This window comes from Ranitomeya variabilis, chromosome 2, assembly GCF_051348905.1.
Source record: "Ranitomeya variabilis isolate aRanVar5 chromosome 2, aRanVar5.hap1, whole genome shotgun sequence".
Classification (NCBI taxonomy): Eukaryota; Metazoa; Chordata; class Amphibia; order Anura; family Dendrobatidae; genus Ranitomeya; species Ranitomeya variabilis.
In genome coordinates this window covers 610,925,400-610,948,862 of record NC_135233.1, presented here as the reverse complement: position 1 = coordinate 610,948,862, position 23,463 = coordinate 610,925,400, and the positions used below count along the sequence as shown (strand labels likewise).

The window sequence follows — 23,463 nt, the reverse complement described above, 5'->3', positions numbered from 1 at the left end:
ACTTCTGCAATGCTTTAAACATTCAATATGGGCCTGGCATACTGTTATGACCCCAATGGCAGAGGATCTCAGGAATAATGCTAAGTCAGTAAATACAGAAAACCAGCTCATAGGGCAGTAGTAACTGGGCTGACCATATAACTAATCCTAGCACCACGAATACCAGCAGCCGGGGAACGTTCCTACGTAGATCCTAGACGTCTCGCGCCAGCCGGAGAGCTAACTACCCCTAGAAGGGAAAAGAAAGACCTTTCTTGCCTCCAGAGGAAATACCCCAAAAAGTTGGATAGAAGCCCCCCACAAATAATAACGGTGAGGTAAGAGGAAAAGACAAACATAAGAATGAGCTAGGAATATAGCAAAGAGAGGCCCACTAGCTAATAGCAGAATATAGAAAGATAACTTATATGGTCAGCAAAAAATCCTATCAAAAATATCCACACTGGAAATTCAAGAACCCCCGAACCGTCTAACGGCCCGGGGGGAGAACACCAGCCCCCTAGAGCTTCCAGCAAGGTCAGGAATCACATATAGTACTAGCTGGACAAAAATGATAGCAAACAAATAACCCAAAAAACAAAGAAGCAAGACTTAGCTTAATTTAGCACGAACCAGGACCAGCAAACAGGAGCAAACAGAATGTGTCTGATAACACCGATGCCAGGCACTGGACTAAGGTTCCAGGAGGTTTATATAACAACACCCCTGAAGTAACGACCCAGCTGGGTGCAAACAGAGGGAAGGAAATCCCAGAGTCATATCACTAGTAACCACTAGAGGGAGCCAAAAAAGTCTAATTCACAACACTGAATACATGTGGGGGTCGCCTGTTTGTAAGGAAATCCCCACATGTATTCAGGTTGTCTAGCAGCCGCAAATCATGCAACTGTGGTGATGAAAACTAAATCTCCGAGCACACCCATAATACTCGGAGACCACCCGAGCATGCTCGGGAAATCTCGAGTAATGAGCATACTCACTCATCACTAGTGAGTATGTGATTTGTTTGTTTTTTTTATCATTTTACTGTAACATCTTTCTAGTTCTCAAAAGAATCCAGTAAAAGGGCTTCTGCCTTGTCATCATTGTGCTAGATTTGTACATACCAATTCCCCAAAATGTTGTGATTTCTGGATTTTTTGCCAATTGAACCCAAAGTGTACAGGGAATTTGGAATTAATTTAATTTGTTGTAGTTTGATGTGCTTATATCTTCCCAAGAGTAGCTTGTTGGCACCACGCACCAGATACTTGTCTTGGAAGCCAACATCCTTCTCCCCACCTTAGCTACCATTCACTACTTAATACATTTAACCATTATGTCATGGTGAAGTTGTAGAGTCTGTACATCGCTTTTGTATGTTTCGAGTCGGAATTCACTTTGTATTACGGAGATCTTGTACTTGTGCTAAAATATTTTTCTTTAAATTTACATAATGACTATCACTTAATCCAAAAATGTGATCACCTATGGTGAACTATGTTACTTTTGCATCTCCAGGTGTACCATTTTCTATTGCCTCTTCTTTTTTGACCAACCACAAAAACACCATTGTACTACAATGCAACCTTAACCTTTTTGGATTTGGGTGGCAAGATTGACGGTTGATGGTTTCTGAAAAAGGTTGTCTGAAGGGCCCAAAGCAGATGTCCAAATTTTCACTGCTTGCTCCAATCTTGTCGGAGGCAATGTCCTCAATTTCATCCCTGTGTCAAGCTGAATTGGATTTCCGACGCTCTGTCCAGTGATGGAGTAACTTGCCATTAAGTACAGTCTTTGGGTTGTTCTTGGGTGCTTTAAATTGTACCTTGAAGATTTGCTTACTTCTCCAGGAGTCTGGGAAGCCTCCTCTTTTTCCCGGAAGTTTTGGCAAGTATGGTCATGCCATTATTTTACTCCAAATGACACCATAGCTGCATATTGATAGGAAAATGCATAGAAATGAATGGAGGGAGCCATCCATCTGCAGCCAGCACTCCATCAATATTGACATGGGAGATGATGGGACCTCCATCTATCAGACTTTGATGTATCCCATTGATATTCAATAAGCTGCCAAGATGGGATAACCACTTGAAGGCAAATGGATGCAGTATAGTCTTATGAGTTACGGCTTCTTTTGCCTCCTTTTGGAACATGAACCTTGTCACATACATAGAGCCCCGCAAAATCCATTGTGTGCCTATACCCCAGCAGCTTCTGCTGTGTAAATAACAATGTGTATGCAGACTGTGCAGCATGAAATATAATGCACTATGCATTTACTTATGGCTAACAATCTGAGAAAGATTGCTTTTTCGGCGCGGCCGTGTTTCCTTGCACAGAGCGAGTCGGCTCCATACCATTATGCAAAGATCTTTTTTCATTCGGTTGGTCACACTTGAACTATACTTAGCAAATTGATAAGGTTCCACTGTTAAACTTTATTATCAGTGACACGAGCCTATGACACTTTATAAAAAGAATAATCCAGAACAATCTCTAGGTAATTAACACCTAGATAAACAAGCATAAATTTCGATATTGCCTTTATTTGGACTAGCACTCAAATATGCGTGAACCATGCTTTTTTTAATTAAAAGATAAATCCATATGACACTTTGCCTCAAACTTAATTATTCAGCATAGTATAATAAAAAAGAGAGCCCATTAAACGTGTCTTGTTCCGTGTGCCTGTATTAACAGAAAACAGTTCAGTCTGGGTCATTTACATTTCCTCCGCCTTTAGAAGGTGCACATCTAGCAACACCAACAGGTAAATAGCAGCGCGGCTTGTAAAAATCCGTTCCCTCTGCTGCCGCTTTCTTTTTCTATTTTTTACCATCCCCTTGGATATTTCTGAATATTATGACTATTCTGGCGTTTCCTGCTTGTGCGAGAGCTTAGGAAATAATGAAATACCGAGCAATTTCACTAGTGTTTACACAGCAGCCGCTCGACATTGGCCAACGGCCAAGACTCAGTGGATTGAATGGAAGTCGGATCTCTGAGAGCAAAGGCAAAAATTGTGTCTAAAATCCAACACAAACCTTGTAATATCCTACAAATGTGGTGCAAAAAAAAGACCAGTTATGACTATACAAAAATATAAGGCATATAGGCTGAAAGTTTGCTTTTGAGTTCTCCCCTACATTGTAATGTGTTGCAACTTTTTACATTTTCCCACTAACCTGCTACTTTGCGCCCTTTTAGTCAAGTGTTAGAACAGTGTCCTTATAAAAAAGCGTATGGCTCTAGTTCCTTTCAGACTTTATGCCCCGATACTTCATTTTTTTTTTGTTGAATATGACAGTTAAAGGCTACATTGTTGTGCCTATATTAATTATGGCTAATGCCAGGCAAAAAAGTGTAAGTATTCCACCAATGGTAGCAGGCCAAGTGGTCGCTATGATGCCTGTGAGCTGGGGAGTCCAGTGCCAGCACCAGACCCCCTACCCGTCATAACAAGTTCAACTGTATCAGCATACTGGATGCCGATACTGTTAAAAGCAATGATGAAAGAGGGAGCATCAGCTGACTTTCTCTCCCCCATCTTTCTTCCACGGTGTCTGATAGCTAAGCACAGCAAGCGCGATTAAATCACTACATGCCGAGAGCAGAGCAGTGGGGGAACGAGGAAGAGAGGAAAGTATTAAATTTTTAAATTGGTGAGAACATAGTGGTGGCCAGAATACTGTATGGAAGACTATGGGGTGCATTATATTATATGGAGAACTATGGGTAGTGCATTATACTGTATGGAGGACTATGGGGAGTGCATTATACTATAAGAAGGACTATAGGGAGTGTAGTATACTATATGGAGGACTATTGGATGTGCATTATACTGTACGGAGGACTATGAGGAGTGCATTATACTGTATGGTGGACTATAGGGAGGACATTATATTGTATGGAGGACTATGGGGAAGTGCATTATACTGTATGGAAGGCTATATGGTTTGCATTATACTGTATGGAAGACTATGGGTAGTGCATTATTGCATTATACTGTATGGAGGACTATAGGGAGTGCATTATACCATATGAAAGACTATGGGTAGTGCATTATACTGTATGAAGGATTAAGGGGAGTGCATTATACTGTATGTAGGAGTATGGGGAGTGCATTATACTGAATGGAGGACTATGGAAAGTGCATTATACTGTATGGAGGATATTATACCATATGTAAGACTATGGTTAGTGCATTATACTGTATGGAGGACTATGGGAAGAGCATTATACCAAATAGAGGACTATAGGGAGTACATTATACTGTATGGAAGCCATATATATGGATACACCTAAGTAAAATGGGAATGGTTGGTGATATCAACTTCCTGTTTGTGGCACATTAGGGTTAGGTGTCGAGTTTCCGCCACTGCACAGGGGGAATCTCGAACCATGTCCACTGCAGTCTCCCATTCTCCTCCAGCCGCAGTGGAGCCTGCTCAGCAGAGACATCGATCCCAGCATCTGGCTCAAGCTGATACTGTGCGCTTGGTTACTGCTACCTTTCCAGGCTCTGAATGTGTAGCCAGCACTGATCAGCAGCGAACAAGCGTTTAAGGGACTAAGTCCTGCTTTTCCCATACTGAGCATGCCCTCAGGACGACCTCCCATTGGAGGTTGGGGGTCACATGCTCAGGTCCTGTTGCGACTCCTATTGGACCATCAGGAAGGTCCCGGAGCGCTACTACTATGAAAGGTTTGCATGGCCGCTCGGCCATGCGCTAGTGTAAACCTGTTTACATGTGTTTGTGGATGTATGACTGTCAATGTATGAAAGCTCCTAATCATTCCCCTTCCTAGAGTTGTTGACTGCTCTCGAATGGTGGAGCTACCCAGCGCCTGACAGTGCGATCCCGCACATTTAGCACAAGAGACTGCGTCTATTAGCAGCGACCGCCAGTACGGCACCCTGCGCAAATAGTGCACCTTCCTTGCCCAAGTTAGGGTGGTTAGTGACATCCGCCAGAGCGCACGCTGCATGCACTCTTGTGCGGTAAATCTTTAATTTAGCTCTTTCCCTGACATCACTGTAGCGGTGTCGAGTGCAAGAGGTCTAAAGGGACTCTTACCCTGAGTCTTGGGGCAGAGTTCTGTGACTCCTTGCTTGCGCTCTCTGTGCGGTATCGTGGCCCTGTGACGCAACAGGGTTTGCTTCCTTCATACCGGGTGAAGCTAACCTGTGTGTCTTCTCTTAATACCACCATATAGTCCGTCATTACCGAGCAGCAGGTGTCTTTTCTGCACCCCGGACTGCGAACGCATCTTATATCGCCTCTAATATTTGGTGTGTCCCACCAGTCCTAACATTACACTAGCGCCAGGGTCTGGCTTGTAATGGCAGACGAACATCGTCTACACCAGTACATCCAGCAGCTGGAGGGTAGGTTGGCGGCTCTTGAGAGTACAACCTCGGCTGTGGATGTTACCGCAGTCACTGTTCAGGCTGCTAGAGTAGCTGCAGCCAGTTTGTCCACTGCTACCTCTGCTCCGACCTTATCCCATCTCCCGCTACCTGATAAGTTTATGAAGGTGAGATTTATAGTATCCTTGTTGTCGGGCAGGGCGTTGGAGTGGGCAATGCCGCTGTGGGAGTGTGACGATCATGTGGTGCAGAGTGCTCCAAGGTTCCTGGACTCTCTGAAACAGGTCTTTCTAGGACCTCATGTCACCCATGATTCGGCGCTCCAACTGCTGGCATTAATACAGGGTTCGTCCATGGTCAGTCATTTTGCCGTCCACTTCTGGACTTTGGCATCTGAGCTGGAGTGGCTGGATAAAGTCCTTATCCCGGTGTTCTGGAAAGTACTATCTGACCATGTGAAGGATGCCTTGGCCACTAGGGAGATTCGCTCCACACTGGAGGAGCTAATACCTATTTCCACTCACATTGAACTCCGTTTTCATGAGTGAGGGTTGGAGCGAGCCCAGTGTAGGCAGAGGTTTTGGTTGGCACCTACCTTCGCCAGGCATTTGGAGTCTCCTGTTCAGGCGTCGAAGCCCTGAGGCCATGGAGGTTTTTCGAACAGGTCCTAAGTCTCAGGCTGCTGGAATACCCATGGTCTGTAATGTATGCCAGCAGTCAGGACATTATACCAAGAAATGTCCACAGCGGCAGGGAAACGACCGCGTCTAGTGACTGTAGGAGGAGGTTCACTAGACAGAGTGGCATTTTCCTCCAAATTGTCCTTCAAGGGGACAATTACCTTTGGCCCTTCCCTTTTACGGTCGAACTTTGTGTGGATTCTGGGGCGGAGGGAAATTTCATGCCCAATAGAACGCCATACCCCTGGTTATGTTAGCCAAACCAGTGACCGTAAGAGTGGTGAATGGGTTGACACTGCCCTCACAGATTACACACCAGACTATCCCGTTTACGTTATCTATGTCTCCAACCCATCAGGAGATAATTTCCCTTCTTGTCATTTCTGAGGGAATAGACAAGATTCTGTTAGGGATACCTTGGTTGCGTTACCATTCCCCACATATAGAGTGGTCCTCTGGGAGAATTCTGGGATGGAGTAAATCTTGTGCGGGCAGATGTCTGCGGGAGTGTGTTCAGGTTGCCACTACGTAGGTACCCGCAGATCTTACCTCTCTCCCCAAACACTATTGGTCTTATGCAGACGTATTCTCCAAGAGAGCTGCAGAGACTCTTCCGCCTCACCGCCCCTATAACTGTCCTATTGTTCTCTTGCCAGGGGCAGAGCCTCCCCAGGGGCGCGTCTATCCCGTTTCTCCCAGAGATGGAGGCAATGTCACAATACATCCAGGAGAATCTTGCAAGAGGATTCATTAGGAAGTCAGTGTCACCTGCGGGGGCGGGGTTCTTCTTTGTACAAAAGAAGAACGGAGAATTGCATCCATGCATTGACTACAGGGGTCTTAACACCATCATCGTTAAGAATAAGTACCCTCTGCCCTTGATATCTGAGCTCTTTGATAGACTACGAGGGGCAAGGGTATTTACTAAGCTAGATCTGTGGGGTGCTTACAACCTGATTCGCATCCGTGAAGGGGACAAATGGAAGACAGCTTTCAATACCAGCGATGGGTACTATGAATATCTGGTGATGCCCTTTGGACTTTGTAATGCCCCAGCCATCTTCCAAGACTTTGTAAATGATATCTTCCGGGATATGCTCTCCACCTCAGTGGTAGACTATCTGGATGATATTGTCATCTTCTCTCAAGATATAGATTCCCACCGGAGAGATGTTTGCAGAGTCTTCGACCCCCTACGGACAAACTCCCTCTATGCCAAGTTGGAGAAGTGTGTGTTTGAGCAGGAGTCCTTGCTTTTCCTGGGCTATATCATCTAAGCCCGGATTAGCTATGGATCCTGCCAAGTTACAAACAGTGATGGACTGGCAGGAACCTCATTCTTTCAAAGCGGTGCAGCGCTTTATGGGGTTCATTAATTATCACCAGTTCATTCCCCACTTCTCAACTTTGGTAGCTCCCTTGGTAGCCCTCACCAAGAAGAGTGCAAATCCCAAATTATGGTCGGAGGAGGTCTTCAAGGCCTTTTTATCTGTTAAGTCCTATTTTGCTAGCACTCCCTTTTTGCATCGTCCCTATGTAGATAAGCCCTTCATTATAGAGGTGGATGCTTCATCCATCTTTGCTGGAGCTGTCCTCTTTCAAAAGGACACTCAGGGTCGGAAGCATCCTTGTTTCTTTTTCTCCAAGACCTTCACTCCGGCGAAAAAGAAATTTTCCATCGGGGACAGGGAGTTGCTAGCAATGAAGTTGGCCTTTTCAAAGTGGAGACACCTTCTGAAGGGGGCTCGCTTTCCCTCCCAAGTTTACACTGACCACAAGAATTTGGTGTATTTGCAAACAACCCAGCGGCTAAATTCTCACCAGGCTAGATGGTCCCTGTTCTTTTCCCGGTTCCACTTCACTCTTCATTTCCTATCTGGGAAGAAGAACATTCGTGCCAACGCTCTCTCCTGCTCTGTGGTGTCATCAGAGGAGGAGGAGCCTCGGCTAATTGTCCCCTCTGAGAGTCTGAGAACTGTGACTCCAGAGTCGCTAGAGTCTGTGCCCCCGGGCAAGACTTTTGTACCATCTAATTTGTGACCAGAGGTTCTCTCTTGGGCTCACTAGTCCAGGTTGGGTCGACATTTTGGGATCAAAAGGACATCAGAGCTTCTGGCGAGGATGTACTGGTGGCCGCATATGGCCCGTGATGTCGGAGACTATATTCGGGCGTGCGTCTCTTGTGCCAAGAATAGGTCTCATCGACAACGGCCTGCTGGGTTACTTTACCCCCCACCGGAGGCAGATAGGCCCTGGGAGATGGTCGGGGTGGACTTTGTGGTAGGATTACCCAAGTCCCGTGGCTGCACCGTTATTTGGGTAGTTACCGATCATTTCTCCAAAATGGTTCATTTGGTGCCTCTCCCACGGTTACCTTCTGCACGGGCCTTGGCGGCGTTGTTTGTTAAACATGTTTCCACTTACACGGTATGCCTGACAAGATTCAGTAACCGGTGTCCCCAGTTTGCGTCTCGTTTCTGGAGAGAGCATTGTCGCCTACTTAGCAATGAGCTGAATCTCTCTTCAGCGTACCATCCCGAGTCAAATGGGTTGGTAGAGGGGGCCAAGCAGACCCTGGTCACATACCAACGACATTTTGTCTCGGCCAGGCAGGATGATTGGGCATCCTTGCTACCGTGGGCGGAGTTTGCCTTGAACAACGCCGTAGCCGATTCCACTGGGCAGATCCTATTCCTTCTTAATTACGGTCAGCATCCGCGGGTTCCTGTGCCCATGCCCGTGTCCTCTGCTGACTCTAGGGTGGCAGACTGGACAGGGGAAGCACGGGACATCTGGGACCACACACAGGATGCCATCCAGGCCTCCAAGGAGAGAATGAGGGTCTCTGCCAATGCACATCGGCACCCCACTCCGACCTTTGCTACTGGCGACTTAGTGTGGCTCTCCGCCCGCAATATCAGGCTGCGAGTTGAGTCCACTAAGTTTGCTCCTCACTACTTAGGGCCCTTCAAGGTTCTGGAACAGGTTAATCCTGTGGTCTACCATCTGGCACTTCCTCCATGCCTGGGTATCACTGACACCTTTCATGTGTCCCTATTAAAGCCCGTTTACATGTCCCGGTTTTCCGAGTCATCTGCCGGGACATCGGGTTCGTCCACGGATGATTGCGAGGTGAATTCTTTCTTGGGGTGCAAGGTGGTACATGGCAAAAAGTACTATCTGGTGGACTGGAAGGGTCACGGCCCAGAGGGCAGAACCTGGGATCCTGTGGAGCACATTCGGGCTCTGCTGCTCATTGCAGCCTTTGAGCATAGCGAGGTTCAAGGAAGGGGGTAATAATAGGTGTCGAGTTCTCGCTGCAGCACAGTGGGAATCTCAAACCATGTCCGCTGCGGTCTCCCATTATCCTCCAGCCGCAGTGGAGCTTGCTCAGCAGAGACGTCAATCCCAGTGTCTGGCTCAATCTGATCCTGTGCGCTTGGTTACTGCTGCCTTTCCAGGCACTGCCTTTGTAGCCAGCACTGATCAGCAGCGAGCAGGCGTTTCAGGGACTAAGTCCTGCTTTTTCCATAATGAGCATGCCCTCAGGACGACCTCCCATTGGAGGTCGGGGGTCACATGCTCAGGTCCTGTTGCAACTCCTATTGGACCATCAGGAAGGTCCCGGAGCGCTACTACCATAAAAGGTTCGCATGGCTACTCAGCCATGCGCTAGTGTAAACCTGTTTACATGTGTTTGTGGATGTATGACTGTCAATGTATGAAAGCTCCTAATCATTCCCCTTCCTAGAGTTCAACAACTCGCTCGCGAATGATGGAGCTACCTAGCGCCTTACAGTGCGATCGCACACATTTAGCACAAGAGACTGCGTCTATTAGCAGCGACCGCCAGTGCAGTCCCGTGCGCAAATAGTGTGCCTTCCTTGCCCAAGTTAGGGTGGTTAGTGGCATCCGCCAGAGCAGCGCTGCATGCACTCTTGTGCGGTAAATCTTTAATTTAGTTATTTCCCTGACACCACTGTAACGGTGTCAAGCGCAAGAGGTCTAGAGGGTCTCTTACCCTGAGTCTTGGGGCAGAGTTCTGTGACTCCTTGCTTGCGCTCTCTGTGCGATATCGCGGCCCTGGGACGCAACAGGGTTTGCTTCCTTCATACCTGGTGAAACTAACCCTTGTGTGTCTTCTCTTTAATACCACCATATAGTCCTATAGTCCGTCAAGATGGTGCACCACCACATTATGGGTGTTGGGTCCGAGCATTCCTACATGAACAGTTTCCTGGAAAGTGGATTGGTCATCGTGGGCCAGATGAGTGGCCACCAAGGTTTCCCGATCTGACCCCCTTAGACTTTTATCTTTGGGTCATCTGAAGGCAATTGTCTATGCTGTGAAGATACGAGATGTGCAGCATCTGAAACAACGAATACTGGAGGCCTTTGCTAGCATTTCTTCTGCGTTGTTGCTATCAGTGTGTCAAGAGTGGGAGAAGAGGGTTGCATTGACAATCCAACTCAATGGGCAGCACTTTGAACACATTTTATAAGTGGTCATAAACTTGTAAATAACTCATGAAAGAATAAAGTTATGTTAAAACCAAGCACATTGTTTTTCTTGTGAAATTCTCAATAATTTTGATGTCACATGACCCTCTTCCCATTTTAAAAAATAAAGTTGGATCCAAAATGGCCGACTTTAAAATGGCCGCCATGGTCACCACCCATCTTGAAAAGTTTTCCCCCTCCCATATACTAATGTGCCACAAACAGGAAATTGATATAACCAACCATTCCCATTTTATTTAGGTGTATCCATTGTGATGCAGTGACCCCTGTTGCAGCTAGGGGGCGCTGTGTGTGCTCCTCAGCATATGCATGGAGGCGTATTTGTGGTTATAATGATGGTGAAACAGTGACTGGCAGAATTGTAAATGGCCGATATGTGTCGCAGAGGGAGTCTGCTCTCTAAGCCTGAAGTAATGTTGTTCTGGGACCTGTAGTCCCACAAGTCTTTGTATAGTAGTCAAGGAAGGCTTATTGGGCTAGTTCGAGAGCTGGGCTGGTTGGACTAGCCACACATACACACCACCCACCAGTGGGAGTGGTTACAACTGCATAATGTGACCATGGTGTGGTCACATGGTCAGTAGGGGCTCCTACAATGGAGTCGGTAGTGGTTCCTGTGTATAAACCTGAATGGTCTCTGTAATGGAGACTGTGTGAGATCCTGGACGGCTTGTGTGTTGGGAGGTCCTGTGTGGGGGCTGGATCCCTGAATAGCACACTGTGAGGCTGTGGATCTGAAGACCTGTGTGTTGGGAGATCCTGGGAGTATGATTGGATCCCTGTTAAGCGCACTGAGAGACTTGTGCATTGGACGGTCTCAGGTTGGGACGGACATCCTGAATAGCGCACTGAGTGTCCTGTGTTGGAAGTCCGGGGAGTAGGATTCCTGAGTAGCACAACCTGTGTTGGAAGATCCTGGGAGTATGACTTCCTGAAGAGCACATGGAAGGAGTGGATGCAGAGTCTGCAACGGCACTGCACTGGGGGAGCTACAGCCCGTCTGAGGATCTGGATTAACTGATGTGTGCCTGCCAGGCAAGTTGGTGATCCCGGTTAGGCAGTTTCCCTGGAGGCGAGAGGACTGACAGGAGGTCAGCGTGTGAAGCAAGAGCTCCTGGAAGGTAACCCAGAGTATGGAGAATTGTGTGCACTGACAGGATGTCAGTAATGAACTGTGGGGTCTCCCACGGTAACTGAGCGAAGTGAAGGTCTAGCGTGTTTAGAGACTACGAATCAATGTCGTGTGCGCTATATGAGTAGAGACATTGATACGGCGTACTGACACCCCTGGAACTAGTCAAGGAGGGCTGGCAGGTATAGTGTCTGAATTGTGAGTTAAAGCCATATAAGAAGTTTATAAGTTAAAGCTGCTACTTAATGTCACCTGTTTGTGCCTATTGTGCTCTATAAAGTTTATAATGAACTGTACATAACCTGGTTTATGACTGCATAATAAACCATATGGACTATTTTTGTGAGAAAAACGTGCCTGTGTGACTGAGCCCCGTTGCTAAGCGAGTGTCCCCAACACATGCAGTAAGCGCTATCTCACACCATATAAATGGACCACCCTGTATATTGAGGACTATGGAGAGTGCATTATACTATATGGAGAACTGTGGAGAGTGCATTATACTATATGGAGGACTATGGGTGGTGTATTATTCTGTATGGAGGACTATGGGAAGCACATTATACTGTATGGAGGACTCTGGGTAGTGCATTATACTGTATGGAGAACTATGGGACTCTGCATTATACTATATGGAGAATTATGTTGAGTGCATTATACTACATGGAGGACTATGTTGAGTGCATTAAACTACATGGAAGACTATGTTAAGTGCATTATACTGTATGGAGGACTATGGGGAGTGCATTATACTGTATGGAGGACTATGGGAAGGGCATTATACTGCACGGAGGACTATGTGAAGTGCATTATACTACTTGGAGGACTATGTTGAGTGCATTATACTGTATGGCAGACTATGGGGAGTGCATTATACTGTATGGGGGACTATGGGAAGTGCATTATACTGTATGGAGGACTATGGGAAGTGCACTATACTGTACGGAGGACTATTATATTTGGAGAGTAATGTGGTAGCATTTGTGCTGTATGCAAGCAATTATACAGTGTTTAGGTTTGTGTGGGTTCCATCATACTATGTGAAAGGCCGTATGGAGGCCATTATATAATGTGGAGAGGTGTAGGCCCATGATACTGTATGGAGGGCTGTGTGGAGGGGTCACAGTTGGGGGATAATACTGTGTTGGGTTCACTATACTTTTCCGGGGGAGTTGAGGGATGGCACACAGTAGGGTCATCATACGGTGCATGTGGAGGGTACTGTGTGGGTTTCTTACAATGTCTGTAGGGCACTTTTGTTGATATCATACATTGACTTGCATTCATTGAGTGCAATGAAAGGGGAATCTAGAGCTCCAAAAGGAGGAAAATTACTTTGTAGTGACAGCAAAGTTGTGAGGTACTGTATGTTCTGTGGTGACTCCAACAATTTTTTTTTTCTTTTGAGGGGGGCAATTAGAGCTTCTGCTATGGGGCCCCATGATTTCTATGTTCGCCCCTGCGTGGAAGCAATTGTACATTTTGCACTACAACCCTAAGGTGGCAGTAAGAAATCCGTGAGGTGGGGTCCAAATCTGGACCACAATGTACTCTTTGCCTCCTTTCCAGCTGCAATCAAAAAACATAAAGCCTGATTCATCAAGGTTGGCATTTCATGGGCCAATCTTGTGGGACCGTGCACTGTAGTAAGAAGCGCAAAAATCATTACGAGACGTGTGCCTTCATCTTCTGTGCTCTACTGGTAGAAATTTTACTCCAATCTGACTTGGGTACATTTGTTATGCCGCCTCATAGTCTGCACAAAACTTTTTTGTGTGGCCTAAAAAAAGGCTAGTAGTGATGAGCAAATATACTCGTTACTCGAGATTTCCCAAGCACACTCGGGTGACCTCCAAGTATTTTTAAAGGGCCCACCAGCATCAGGGGCTTATCTACAGCATTCAGGAAAGCTGTAGATAAGCCCCCGATGTAACCTGAAAGATAAGAAAAAGAGGTTAGAATATACTCACCCAGGGGCGGTCCCGGTCCGGTCCGATGGGTGTCGCGGTCCAGTCCAGCGCCTCCCATCTTCATCAGATGATGTCCTCTTCTGGTCTTCACGCTGCGGCTCCGGCGCAGGCATGCTTTGCCCTGTTGAGGGCAGAGCAAAGTACTGCAGTGCGCAGGCGCCGGGAAAGGTCAGAGGCCTAGCACCTGCTTACTGCAGTACTTTGCTGCATCTTTCTATGAAGATGGGAGGCCCCAGACCGGACCGCGATGCCCACCAGATCGGACCGCCCACACAGGTGAGTATAATATAACCTCTTTTTCTCATTTTTTAGGATACGTCGGGGGCTTATCTACAGCATTCCAGAATGCTGTAGATCAGAGGTGTCAAACTGCATTCCTCGAGGGCCGCCAACAGGTCATGTTTTCAGGATTTCCTTGTATTGCACAGGTGATAATTTAATCACCTGCACAGAATGATTCCAGCACCTTGTGGAATGCTAAGGAAATCCTGAAAACATGACCTGTTGGCGGCCCTCGAGGAATGCAGTTTGACACCTCTGCTGTAGATAAGCCCCTGATGCCGGTGGGCTTAGCTCACCCTCGATTTTGGGGGTGATAGGTTCCCTTTAAGTGCTCAGAGATTTCGTTTTCTTCGCCGCAGCTGAATGATTTACAGCTATTAGCCAGCTTGATTACATGTGGAGATTCCCTAGCAACCAGGCAACCCCCACATGTACTTAGCCTGGCTAATAACTGTAAATCATTCAGCTGCGGTGATGCAAACTAAATTTCCGAGCACTAAAAAATACTCGGAGGACACCCGAGCGTGCTCGGGAAATCTCGAGTAACGAGTATATTCGCTCATCACTAAAGGCTAGCAACTGGATAAGTTATTTTGAGACAATTTGGAAAATGGATCATAGTGGATGGTCATAATGTTTGTCATCAATTAGCTTTTCCATTTTCCAAACACTAGGGAAAACGGATCCGTTTAAAAAAGGATAAAAACGAATGCAAAATGTAAACCAAAGTGTCCTTTTAAAATGGATCCATTCAAAAGCAGAAACTTTTGGATTCTATTTTGCATCCGTTTTTGCTCCGTTTATAAGAGATCCAGTTGTTTTTTTTTCAGTTCTCGGTCCATTACAAATGGATCATGACTAGACACGTGAACAGAGCCTTAGACACCTATCTCAATAAATTATATCTTTAACAAATGCTGTAAATTTTTAAAAGAAAATATTTAATTTTTCTAGTAGCCCTCTTAATTGCCGAAATCTATAAACAACTGTAAAACTACAAATAAAAGTTCTGCTCGGAACGGTCAGTAAGTAATAAAACTGTTGTTTTTGTTTCGTCTTCAGAGGTAGAGGTTTTATTGCGTAAACCACAGAATAAACTGTACTGCTTCAAAGACATTTTATTCTAATAAGAGAAAATAAAACAGTCATTGCTGGAAAAAAAAGAAAAGAAAAAAAAACGTTTAATACTTTTTGTACCAGAATAAAGTTATGTCAACTGATGTATCTCTTAATAAATAATGACCAGGAATAAAGTTAAATACAAAGTCCTCTACTCGTTACAAGCATAGCAACAGATGCCTCTACTCTATCATTCTCCGATATTCTCCAAGATGGAAAATATGTTCATTTCTCCGCGTAGGAATGTAGACAATATTATTATGACCAGAACTACAGACAACAGGCATTACAGAGGGAAAAACATGACATGTTTATATATGAAGAGCATGGTAATGTTCAGAAACTGACAATGTATCACTGCCGCTGTCACTTGCCGGGACTACAATTTACAAATGATCTTCTGAAAAAAAAAAAAAAAAAGAAGTCTGTTGAACCAGAATGTGGGGACTGCAAGTACAATTACACAGGGGGCCGTAGCACTGGACCACGGGCTCAACATACACGCACGTCACAAGTAACAGATGTATCCAGTGTCGCAAACAAAATTATTGCCTGTCTTATCTGAAAATTTTCAACGGACACAAAAACTACTAAAGTAGATAAAAAGTGCAAGAAATGGAATGTTTTTTTTACATTTTGTTTCATTTTTTTCTTTTTTTGTTAATATATTGAAGGCAGCGAGGCAAACACACAAAGCAAGCGACTGACATCGTCACCAAACACAGTAGTGCACTTAAAATCCTAAAGCTTACTACAATAAAAAAAAAAAAAACGCAAACTTAATAAATTTATTTTAATCCTTTTTTTTTTTTTTAGGATTTCTGCATTTTTTTTTTTCACAACTCGATATAAATAAGGCAGTGAGAACTATAGTAGGAGATTTTAAAAAATTAAACCGAGTAAGCAGCTTGCTCTATGTGAAGCGAGTCCATTACATTATGACCTCCCTGAAAAAAAAAAAAAAAAAAATTCACTAGGGTGTCTTTTCTTTCAGGCAGTATATGTAAATTGTACTCTTCAATCTCCTGAGATATGTTTCCAGTCTCAGAGCAGAGCATACAGAATTCTATTTACATTGATTGCAGCTCAGTACTTTTGCAAAACTGCTTTAGGCAGAGAAAAGTTTTTTTTCTATTTATTTTTTAAGGCTGTTGGGATGAACACCCTGCTCTCAGCCTTCTTGAGAAAACTCTGTTCTACCGAGTCATCTCTTTATTATTATTTTCAAGACATTCCTGCAGTAGTTCTAACAGTTTTAATACAAAGCACCAGTTCTGTTTGTCTTACCAAAAGAGCATAATTAAAATCTGAAGAGCTGCGGCTGAATCCTTTTAATTAAAATGTAACAATAAGAAACTGGAATAATTGTAAAGGAAGAAGAAAAAAAAAAAAAAAAAGATGAACAATAAAACAAAACAAACAAAAATGTGTAAAAATATAAACTATTTTTAAACAATGCCCAACGTTCCTCTAGAAACTAAAACTTTTTTCTTGTTTTACAAAGTTCAGAACTATGTCTAATCCAATTTTAACTCTTTCTGAAAGTTTCTATTTTTAAATAAAAGAAATCAAAAGTTAAATATTTCTCTAATATTTCCACTTAATCATAAGAGCTCTATTAAAAATATAAAACAATAACTTTTTAGAAAATAAAATAAATGCAAAGTGCAGGAAATGGCCAGTGGATTATACTGCGTGCACTGCATTTGGTTGTACACTACGAATTCTGCTAATCTTCAGGATTATTTGTTTGGCTGAATATGAAGAGAGGCAGAAAATGGAATATTGTATTATTTATTTTCTTTCCTTTCCAATGTACTGTAGGTCAGTCGTGACCTCAGCTTGTGGGCTGTCTTAGATTTCTCTTACAGTGCGGTTGCAACACCACTTCAATTGATTTCTTCCCTGTAATGACAGCTCCAGTCAGACTGGCACCATGGCAATCTACCAACTCATCTCATTACTATGCTCGGATAATGACAGAAGCTGGTGTCATATTATAAAGGTGTTTTCGACGATGAAAACACAGTGCCCCTCCTTTTTCTCTCTCTCTCTCTTCTTCAAGGCAGCGTCGAGTCATTTAGACAGTATCATTTTTCTGATAAAAGCATTTTGCATTGGACAAACATTACTCAAAAAGTCTTATGATGCCATACCGGTCCTCTGGTTACATTATATATATATATATATATATATATATATATATATATATATATATAATCCAAATTACATGGTTGGAAGTTTTTTTGTTGTTAGCTAACAGTCCCGCAGCCATTTCGTAAAAGGCGGGGGAGCGGGTTTGTAGGTTGTGACATTCAAAGTCTCCTGAACGTGTTCGAGGTTTCCCATCCGACAATGGTAAATGGGCCAACACAAAAAAAGTCATATTGCAACATACAAGTCCACTTGATTCCACAGGTTAATCCTGAGGTTTACTGCCTTCTGCTGGAAGTTGCGTAGAACTCCCAGGTTTGGGAGGTACAAGTTCTTCAGAATTCCCATTAGTCTCCGTTAGTTCAACCCTGGAGCGCTTGAACCTTCGGTCAGGGTATTGACTGTTGTCGAAAGGCATTCGATGGACACACAGAACATGGGTCTTCAGGTTTCCCTTTTGAGAGGCACTGTATGGGCAGTATCTGCACTGAAAAGGCCGTTGACCTGTGGGAAGAAACAAAATGAATATACTTAATTTAACAACATGTAAAGATTTATATCGTACATGTTATTTTCAAAATAAGCTGTTTTGTGGGTACATGAGTAATAACACTCTCTCTGGCCATGATAGTCTCCCATACAAGCTCTATTTCTAATTTTCAGTTGTCTCTCATCTAGTGGGTGGAGGCTAACAGCTATAATATTTCCCATACACTGGCTCACAAACATGAGGGATTCTTCTTTACCAATCTCTATTTAGAAGATGTTGAAAAGCAGCATGGAGGACATTATTCACCAGTAATGAGCAGTGTAGCTGTGAATTCAGCGCTTAAACACTTAATAAAAAGCAAGTGTGTGTCTGTGCCTCCACCTCTCCCCTCTCCACACACTTCAATAGGCAGCTACAGTCAGCTCCCTCAGTGAACTGGCAGTCCATCTTGTTTTGAACATGGTTGATTAAGTTTGAGGGCACGTTCAGTATTCAGTCAGTATATTAGATCAGTATTTGTAAGTCAAAACCAGGAGTAGATAAAAAATGCAGAAGTGATACACTTGTTTCTGTTATACTTTTCCTCTGATTGCTACACTCCTGATTTTGGCTTACAAATTCGGATGTAAAAATACGGACCAAATACTGAATGCTAGAATGTGTGCCTTAAAGAGAGAATTATCAAATTTGGAGGCAAGGGAGTGGAAAAGGTGGCTCATAAGTGGAGAAATAAGTATATTTATGATAAAATAATGAAAAGGAAACTGGAGTATCAGGATGAAATTAATGCAAATGGTAGAGAGCATATAAATCCATGCAAATGGTTGCCCCTGAGAATGTGTTCACAAAACGTACGTCGGGGCTGAGGGAAGCACAAACATACCCAGCTGCAGTCCACAGCATGTTCATTCCACCCTATCAGCCATAGGTAATATAAAAATCTTTTATATCGCGTAATGTCAGTCTCCATATTGATCTCATAACAGCCACTGGGCTTATATTGGGGGAGAAATTCAAACCAATACCTACCTGCACTTGCACCTTATATATAATATATATATATGGATTTGCACTTGAAATACATTCAATCTTAGACTGGCTAATGCTTTAATCCTATAAATATGTACCATGGCATGACTGGTTGTTTTTTTTTCTAGTTGGGTCAGATCCTTACAATAAGCACATATTCTACCCCTCTAAATGGAGGTAATTATGATATGGTTCTTTTATAGTGTTTTGAACAAATGGATGCATAATGTTATTGGTACTACGTGCAGAGGTTATTTACTCACACAAGAGGCACAAATAGTTTTATGAAATTATATGTTGTTTTTTTTTTCTTTTAAAATAACTTTGTTAATAAAATGTATTTGTTTTTAAATAAATCCCATTGTGGTCACTTCTGTTTGCCTGCTCCCCTAAATTTAGGGTACATATGGGCAACCATTTGATCGACCGTATATTACTGCTTGTTTACACTATATCAAAGGACACTCTTTTCTTGATCTTATAGATGTTCTAGGGCCCCTGCTCTTCTCCATTTGCACTTTTGGCCTGGGACAGCTCATAGAATCTCACGATTTTCAGTATCATCTCTATGCTGATGATACACAGATCTACATCTCTGGACCAGATATCACCTCCCTACTAACCAGAATCCCTCAATGTCTATCCACTATTTCATCCTTCTTCTCCACTAGATTTCTAAAACTTAACATGGACAAAACAGAATTCATCATCTTTCCCCATCTCACATGACCCCCCCCCAACGGACCTATCCATTACAGTAAACGGCTGCCCACTCTCCCCAGTCCCACAAGCTTGCTGTCTCGGGGTAATCCTTGACACTGATCTCTCCTTCAAACCACATATCCAAGCCCTTTCCACTTCCTGCCACCTTCAACTCAAAAATATTTCATGGATCCGTACATTCCTAAACCAAGAATCTGCAAAAACCCTAGTCTATGCCCTCATCATCGACTACTGTAACCTCCTGCTCTGTGGCCTCCCCTCTAACACTCTCGCACCCCTCCAATCTATTCTAAACTCAGCTGCCCGACTAATCCACCTGTCCCCCCGCTATTCTCCGGCCTAACCATGACATACAAAGCCATCCACAACCTGTCTCCTCCATACATCTGTGACCTCGTCTCCCGGTACTTACCTACACGCAACCTCCGATCCTCACAAGATCTCCTTCTCTACTCCCCTCTTATCTCCTCTTCCCACAATCGCATACAAGATTTATCTCGCGCATCACCCCTACTCTGGAACTCTCTACCAAACATATCAGACTCTCACCTACCATCGAAACCTTCAAAAAGAACCTGAAGACCCACCTCTTCCGACAAGCCTACAATCTGCAGTAACCACCGATCGACCAAACCGCTGCACGACCAGCTCTATCCTCACCTACTTTATCCTCACCCATCCCTTGTAGATTGTGAGCCCTCGCGGGCAGGGTCCTCACTCCTCCTGTACCAGTTGTGACTTGTATTGTTCAAGATTATTGTACTTGTTTTTATTATGTATACCCCTCCTCACATGTTAAGCGCCATGGAATAAATGGCGCTACAATAATAAATAATAATAATAATGTTACTCTTAGTTAGATTTTAACTTAAGATGTCAGCGTGGCAAGACAGCATTGCTAACCACTCCACCCTTCTGATAGGCCTTGTTTTTATTTATAAGCTGGATCTCATGAACATAGCAAATAATGAGCTCTGTGGTATGGATCTGTACTGTGATTCACATACTTTACTTTGCATTTTGATGCAAAATCTGGACGATAAAGAAACAAGACAGAAGAAGAATCGACGCCTCGGAACTGTGGTGTTGGAGAAGGATGTTATCTATACCAAGGATGGCAAGAAGAATAAATCAAGTTTGGAACAAATGAGCCAGACATGGCACATAGAGCAAGGATCACCAAACTACTACTTGCCTACTTTGGACACATCATGCGAAGAGAGCAATCACTGGAGGACATCATGGTCGGAAGAATAGAAGGGGCAAGCCGAAGAGGATGAAGAGGAAGACCAGCAACCCTATGGTCTGATACAAACACGATTATGGCAGAGAAAACCTTGTGGACCTATCTAGGCTTGCCCAAGATCGATCTTCTAACAGATCCTCCATCCATCAAGTCGCCATGGCTCGAGATCAAGCTGAAGGCTACTAATAATAATTGTAATAATATGGAGATATCCTCCCAGAGGTTGACACAATGCAGCAGAACACTTTCATTTTACAAAAATGAAAACTTAGTCCAGCCACTCCGAACATGTGCCCAATATATCTCACCCTGCGTGGTGGATTTGGGGTCAACTCACTAGAAGTTAGACACAAGTTATAAGGGAAATCCTACAATAAAATGTCTCATTTGGAAAGTATTTCCTGTATCATTAGCAATCACATAAGATCTAGAACATAAGCAAATGTCTGATAACGACATGAATACAGATGAGGAACATTTCCTGAAAGAGTCCCCCGAGTGAGCCTGATCCAAAACAATTTCACCTGACAGCCCTATTTAGAAAATGGGGCACAATGCTAATTACAAAGGCATCTTCAGTTTCTTAAATGAGGAATAGGAAACGATACTTTGCACTGATTTTTAATAAGACACCAGAGATTTTCTCGAATAAGCCTCAAGGTCCAGTAAAATGCTAAAGACATCAAGACATACCTTATTAAAATGTCAGGCATTTCTACCGGGCTGTACAGACATGATTCTTAGGAAGGAAATATGCCAGCTCTTCTTGGCTACATATCTTGCGATAATGCAGCAAGTTGGCCAAAATCTTTGTGATTGTTACCCTGGAATAATGTCCCTGTCACATCAAGCTGACCACAATGGACATTGGTAAAGGCAGTCAATACTTTGCATGTGTCAATGAGTTTCTGCTGAATTTAGCGGGCGTATTATTTCCTATGCAGGCTCCTGGTTGGCCCAATCAAAATGTATTCCAGAGGCTTTAATGGAGGCTTTAAAGTGAATGTCAAACACTTTGCAATCTTTTGGGGCATTCAAAATTGATTATTCTCTTACTATTCCTGAGGTCGGAGCACTCTTTTGTTTTTATAAAGAGCACCAAATGTTCTGCTTAGCCTGGAGCTGCGTTTACAAGGGCAGGAACAAGTACATATTGACCATATAAGAAGTCCAAGGAGAGAGTGCTGTGCAGGATGGGATGTTGTATAGTGGGGGGTGGTCTTTAGAATACACATTATCTACTTGGACTGCTTTAGGTCTTTCTAGATTTAAAAGGGGTTTTACAGTTTCTGCAAATGTATTTTATTCCTTGATGTATAATGCAATTTTCCAGTATACTTTTATTTATTTCTCTTGCTTCTTGAGACTTTCCTCTATAAATCAGAACACATAGCCAATCTGTAAGACCAGCTGTTGTCCTGGGAGTCTTGGTCCTCCTACCACTCCCCACCCAAACGTTACTGCCTATCCTGATGGCACCCGTTTATGCATTCCTCTGTATTCCGCTTCTCGTTAACAACCCGGCTTGTTTACTCATCCCGCCTGATCTCCCTAATCCTGACCTTGGCTACGTTTACCGATTCTGTGATGCCTGGTCCAACATACCATCTAACTATGGCTCTGTCTCATCCTCTGTACCTCGTACTTGCGCCTTCCGACCCGAGGACTGCCGTGCAATGGTGCATTTTGACTATCGGTGTCAAAGTCTGTCCTTACCATCAGAGGCTCTAGTGAGTACCCGCTATATCTTAGTTATGCCCCACTAAGGTAAGCCCGGTCCTTGGCACAGTGGATCCACACCCACCAGTGTTACACCAATAATATGATATAATCCTGCCTTAGTTATCTCTATTTAAAGGGTTGTTCCCATAACTGAAAGTTATCACCTAATCAAAGAATACGTAGTTTCTTGCAGATTGTTGGGGGTCCAACCTTTGTGATCCCAAGAACAAGGCTCTGAAATGCCTCATTGGACTGGAGGGGTGACCAGACTTGTGCACTACCACATCATCAGTATGGGACTTCTGAGCGCTTTTCTCTGGCAGTCCCATAAAGAATGAATAGAGCTCTACTCAGAGAGGACACTTCAGAGCCCTGTAAGTCATCACCAATTCTTTTGATAGGTGAAAACTTTTAATAAAGGGGATAACTCTTTAATTTCGGTATAAATTATTTTTTTTTATACATAAAAACTATTTTTACCAAATTATTCATAACCAAACAATCCCAAATATTTAATCATTTTAATGGTTCTAATATATAACATAGTAAAAGGAAAAAACAGACTATCTAGGCCACCATATTACCCACATTTTTTTTTAAAATATTCCAAAGCTGAGGTTTTCCCAACAGCTGTCTTGTTAATTGAAAGTTTTTAAAGTTAATTACCTTGAGAAATGTTGATCTGTCAGATATCGTGTCAAGATGTATCAGACACATTATAGCCTTGATATGACACCATTCGTGGTGCCAATACCGTTCTCCAGCTCTGTGTGTTTTGAAAACACAGTTATGGTGACAACCATTTATACGGCGCTAATTAGGTTTGTATTGGCTTAAATAATATGATTTATGCAAGCACTCATGTTGAAGTTGGCATGTTATCACCATGTAAAAGGCTGACTACATGATGGCGCTTCTTTCTTACAATGAGAAAAAGAATTAAAAGGCCAATATTTTATAAAATGCACTAATGTATAGAAAGAATATTACAGCACTTTATACATTTTTTTAAAGAGCATGTGGTGAACCTTTAACTAGG

General features: G+C 43.5%; 1 protein-coding gene across 5 annotated transcripts in view; it reads right to left on the bottom strand.

The window, feature by feature from the left end:
• Positions 1–17,258: 17,258 nt before the first annotated feature.
• The window catches only part of ZNF536 (zinc finger protein 536), a 706,926-nt gene continuing 700,721 nt past the window's right edge, over positions 17,259–23,463 (bottom strand). For 4 of the 5 annotated variants that reach the window (XM_077288720.1, XM_077288722.1, XM_077288721.1 and 1 more), the window contains one exon: positions 17,259–17,718. In XM_077288720.1, the coding sequence (XP_077144835.1) occupies positions 17,480–17,718 (239 nt within the window). In that variant the 3' untranslated portion in view covers positions 17,259–17,479. The remainder of the gene's footprint in view (positions 17,719–23,463) is intronic. The other variant, XM_077288724.1, reaches the window with a different exon arrangement.